Raw genomic sequence first — 5,262 nt, 5'->3', positions numbered from 1 at the left:
TTGAGTTGCACAGGCAGCACAACAGAGCTGGAGTCTCACTGTGTTTCACCAGAGGGGTGGCACCCCTCCTGCATAAAGCCAGCAGAAGTCAGCTTCTGTGCCAACTGCCCCAACCCACTGCAGCACATGGGGCGAGGTGGACAGTGTGGGGCTCCTCACGCCATTGACCCACAGTGGAGGGATACAAAAAATAGTCCCAAGACAAATTCATACCTTAAAATATTTCTAAAATAGATGCAGCATGCACACAATACAGTGCACTAAAGGTTAGGGACACTCATTTGCAATCACCACTCTCATCCCACACTCAGCCTAATAAACCCTTTACCCCACACCCTACCATCCTGCATTCTCTCAGCAAATAGTTCTTCTGATACTTCCACAGTGAACAAATGCAACTGGAGGCAATCAAAGGTACACACACAAACATGGGATCGACACCGTTAGCACCCTGCCTTACTGACAGCTCCCTTTCCATTGTATTTATTGTACAGGATTCAAAGCAAATGATGTTAGTAAAATTATAATTGTGCAGATTAAGAGAGCTAGCTACACCACAGCACTGTGTCAATAATTTATTACATTTTATGCTGTTACTGAGTAATTTTACTACGAGCACTTGAGAACAGCTTGAACCTTATACAGAGTAATACAACTTGCAATATACCAGTGGATAGGGTGAATAGTTAAGAAAGAGATGAAGCTTGGAACAAAACATACATTGAAACAAATATGCTTCCGCATTTATCTAGCTCCATGTACAATCGAATACTAAATCAACATTATTATATTTAATGATTTTTTTTCATATACACATGATTTTAAGAGCTAATTGGAAAAGTTAATCTTACAGTGTAACTATTTACACCAAACTCTGAGTGTTTAGGGACATTATTTTCTCTTACAGACATTAGTATTCTCTTCACACATTTCCTAATGGACATGGTGAGGAAGATATTGGAAGTGGGACTCAGACTTGTCTTAAGAACAACATTTAAAGGAACAGTAATGTTTTTTAAGAGGTGTATATGCTGCCTATTGACTTTACATTTAACAGTATCCTTAGGGATTAAAACAGCAGAGCTGTTTGTGGTATGGAATTTTAATTTCCTTGGAAGTGATCTTTAGTGAGAACAATTCTCTTAAGATTATGGAATTCTTTACTCAAAGCCCCATTCTGGGCTAACTTTGGAGTGTAACAGTATTGAACTACTGCTAAAATGTGTCTACCACTAAGAGCCATACAGACACAGTGAGATTTTAGCAGATTGTTTCTTATTACCGTTGTTGTAAACATACTTGTGCTAGGGCTAAAAGGATTAGTTACTCTTGTTTGAGAAGAGGTTCTTGTCAATTTTTGTAAGTATCTTTGTTAATGTATTAATGTGAGGGATTGTGCTGCTACCTACAACCACATGACTCCACTACCATGTCTTCATATTGTTTGTAGACCACGTTATTTGCAGAGTCTATAAAGAGAATGCTAATAGGACTCAGTCTGGTTGGAACACAGCAAGTTGGAGGAGTAGATTCTGGGTCCATTGAGTTCATTAACGTTTGGATAACTGCGTGATTGGTGGGTTCTAAGTGAGATCGAAGAGGAAATTCACAAAGCCCTTCACAGTGATAAGCTTCATATTCCAGAGGGGCTATTATCCAGTCATCCCAGCCCATATCCTTAAAATTCACATGGAGAGCTTTTTTACTACACCTTGCCTTCAGGTTCTTGTTGGGCCTCTTCCCCTGCCTCGTTGCTAGAGGAGCTCTTCTCTTCCTCCGCTGATTGAATAAGTATTCATAAACAGTTTTGTCATCTTGACCTGATCTCGCCTTGATTTCATTGAAAAACAGGTCCCTTTTTTTTGTTCTCCCAAATACCAAGAAGAGAGCCTTTTCATTGACCTGCCTCCCTGTTCTATTCAATCCCATACTCCTTAGATCAATAGCTCTCCCCCTATCAAAAGCTTCGAGTTCAAAACACAAGTTAACGGAGTTTTTAAAATTCCTAAAAAGTTTCCAAATGTCAAATACTTCCCATTTTGGTGTATCTGCAATGCTGACAGTGCGAGAGTCCAGGAGAGTTGCTGCTTGTCTGTTTGTGGGGCAACTGAACAATTTCACTTGGGAAGTTTTCCCAGGAGAATGAGTCTTCCAGGTCTCAGAGGGCTTTTTCCTTAATATCCGCAGCTCTGCCCCCAACAAACCATCTTTTTCTAATGCACTGATATCAAAAACATATTTTTGTTTTCTTATGGCTGGAGCTCGGTCATCTAAAACAAAACAAAAACCACATACACTTTTAAGTTTATTGTAAACAAGAATGAGTATTAGCTCTAAAATTCCTCCTGTTACTTCTGAAGTTTGCTCATAAACTCACAAGGTCACTCGCTATTAGCCCACAGTCTTGGAAGTCATAATAAAGAGCCTTTTAACCAATACGAACGCAGTCATAAAAATCTGCTCTGAGCTGAGACTCAGAGGAGCTTAACGACTCAGTAGTGAAATGGCATTCTGAACTCTTCTTGTTTCAGCCAAAGAAATGTCATCTCACCTGTGTGTGTTTTCTGGCCCCAAAGTATCAATTAGTCAACTGGCAGAGATTCCTCCTTCAAGTGTGAGCCTTCACAGTGCATAGCCACCACTTACATTCTTGAAATAGGACTGAAGTGGGGCTTAAGTCGTCCCTGGACCTCATGGTGGCCCCCTGTACAGAGGTGAGTTTCACCAATAGACAGTACAATGGTTAATTTGTCCTTTAAAACCCAAATCCTCCAGGAACTGCCAGGCACCAGGACAACTGCTTTATTAACTACACAAGGCTCACAACTTATTCTGACGGAGCAAAAAATATAACCCCCAGAACGATTGCCTGGTAAGGTTCATAAGAAGCATTATTAAGAAAAATGGCTATTTAAATTCAGCATGATACATTGACACTGCCTGGTAAGGTTCATAAGAAGCATTATTAAGAAAAATGGCTATTTAAATTCAGCATGTTACATTGACATTGTCTTCCAAAGGAGAATCAAGTATTTCATCTGGAATGCAGCTCTGCTGAACAGCATTCCATTTCTCTACAGCAGCCAAACTGTGATCATTAAATGCCTTTTGTGTCCCCATTCTAGACTGGATTGTCAGGTGACAGCCTCATCATTGCTCCCTCATCCATAGCATTCCCAGGAGCTGCTCTACATGGGCACCATCAATTCTCACTGAAATCCCTGAAAAAATGCATCCTAACATCATGGAGAGCAGCATTAGGCTCCAATTGCCCTACTTGAGCAGTCAGGTGAACACCTGATCTGGGACACTGTCCATCTCACCAATAAGAAGCTACGCGATGAACAGGAAATGAAGCATGTTCATTTATTGGAGGAAGGGGTGCACTAGGCTAGCTCAATTTTCTCAAAATTTTCCACAATCAGAAACTCGTGCCACAGAGTCTCAGTTCTCCCCTTGAAGAGGCCAGCATTTTCACAAAGAAGCTCTTTGTTTTGCTCCTGGAAAAGCACAGAAATAGCACTGTCTTTACAGCGCCATATGCCTGTAGACATATGGCTAACAAGAAATAAAATGGTATTTTACCAACGACTGTAGTTTAAGTATGAAAAAAGCTTCCGAGTCATATTTTCAAAGGTGTTTAGGCACCTAAACGTGCAGACAGGCAGTCAGTGGGTTTTCAGAATCACCTAGGCATCTAACAGCCATTCATTTCAATAGGAGTTAGGTGCCCCAGTGCTTTTGAAAATCCCATTAGGCACCTAGCTGCATCTTTAGGCATCAAAAAGCCTTTGAAAATGTGTCCCTAAATGTTTTGCTTAACTAGCATACAAATACTATGTCCTGCTGCCAGAAGAATCTTCTGAGCTTAAACTGAAAAGACAAAAACTGCCTATAAGTTACATGATTCTGATTACATTCGAATCAGTCAAGCTATTTTTAATGAGCATTATTTTTCAATTAACAATACATGCAGACATGCATCACACACATACCAATGTCACACACACACACACACTCACACTCATAAATGCTGTAGCTCCTTTCTTACCTTGTCCTTTATCTATAAAGCTTGTTATTGTATTGGCAAGTCCAGTCTCCAGTTTTACACTTCCATTAATGCCTTTTCTTTCTGCATCCGAGAGAGTCCTGTAGAGGGAGAGCATGTATTCATGTGGCGTTATAGGGGGGTGTTTGAAAGTCTCTTTAGGTTCCCTTTGTGTTACAGGCTCTTTAGTCTTTTTGGTTTTGTAAGAACTGGCATCAGTATTGCCTGTGCCAGTTTTTCTGAGCGAGGCTTTGCTGCCAAGGTTCTGAACCTTTGGGGTCACTGTCCTTACTCCAGATTGTCTGTTTGGGGACTGTCCTACCTTTGTGTCTGTGGTCCCTTCTCTAGAGAGACTCTTCTTTGATTCATTATTCTTTGCCAAGAGAGCTGCTGCTTGAACAGTATTGCTTTTAGCTCTCGCCTTTAAGGTCCCAGCACTATATCCATGGTTTCCAGTCCTAAAGGTACCTGCCCTTGGCGAGAGATTTGTCTCTTTTCCTTCTGCTTTTAACAATCCTAACTTGGATCCTGGATTACTCTGACCTGCTTCGGAATTACTCAACACTACAGAAACTAGAACTAGGTAAAACCAAGTCAAGTGCCAAAGCAATAAAGTGAGAAAGTGCAAGATTTTCATCCTCTGGTCTTCCTTTGAATGCCACTAAAGAAAAAATCAGAAAAGGTTCCTCCAGTTTGGCATAAGAAAACATGAAAGAAATTAAAAACTGAAGTCAGCAGGAATAGTTTTCTTTTAAGCTTAATACACTTTAAATCTGTTTGTTTAACATTTGTATCCAGTCCCATAGTGGAAATGCTCATTTATTCAGATCTAATCTTCTCCTGGCCTCAGTTAGCAGCTAAAAAGAACTTGTTCTTGAAAAGAGAAGGTTTACCACCCCTTTTTCTTCTGTAAAACTGACTGAAAGCTTGAAGGAGTCTTGTTTAAATCTGAAGGGTTTTTTTTCCAAGAAGGAAGAATGGCGTAATGCTGCCTCTGTGTTACAAGTTTCTTTTTCTTTCTTTTTTTTTTTTAAAGTTTTGAATCCTTTCCAGTGAAAATATTTCACACACAGAGACCTGCAGGTGCTTAGAAATTTTTTACAAACCTGAACTCAGGAATTGGAAACGGAATTCCAACAAAAACCTATTTAATTACTCTCTGATGTCATGCTGTCTAAACTAATTTAACTGCGATATATTTCTTTAAAAAAAAT

At 39.9% G+C, this 5,262-nt stretch overlaps 1 protein-coding gene across 1 annotated transcript; it reads right to left on the bottom strand.

Annotated features, from left to right (window-relative positions):
• Positions 1–562: 562 nt before the first annotated feature.
• GDF5 (growth differentiation factor 5) lies at positions 563–4,817 on the bottom strand. The gene is made up of 2 exons (XM_005294048.4): positions 4,052–4,817; positions 563–2,270 (listed from the first exon to the last, which is right to left on the bottom strand). Exons 1-2 carry the CDS (start codon positions 4,683–4,685, stop codon positions 1,402–1,404), a joined length of 1,503 nt encoding a protein of 500 aa, XP_005294105.1. The 5' UTR covers positions 4,686–4,817; the 3' UTR covers positions 563–1,401.
• Between the last annotated feature and the right edge of the window lie 445 nt (positions 4,818–5,262).

Source organism: Chrysemys picta, chromosome 13, assembly GCF_011386835.1.
Source record: "Chrysemys picta bellii isolate R12L10 chromosome 13, ASM1138683v2, whole genome shotgun sequence".
In the NCBI taxonomy this organism is placed as follows: domain Eukaryota; kingdom Metazoa; phylum Chordata; order Testudines; family Emydidae; genus Chrysemys; species Chrysemys picta.
This window is presented reverse-complemented; position numbering and strand designations above follow the sequence as displayed.

Excerpts from the sequence above, each read along its gene's own strand:
- GDF5 (XM_005294048.4), bottom strand. The coding sequence starts at position 4,685 with ATGAAAATCTTGCACTTTCTCACTTTATTGCTTTGGCACTTGACTTGG. Across the intron at positions 2,271-4,051 it reads CTTTATAGATAAAGGACAAG|ATGACCGAGCTCCAGCCATA; the intron begins GTAAGAAAGGAG and ends GTTTTGTTTTAG.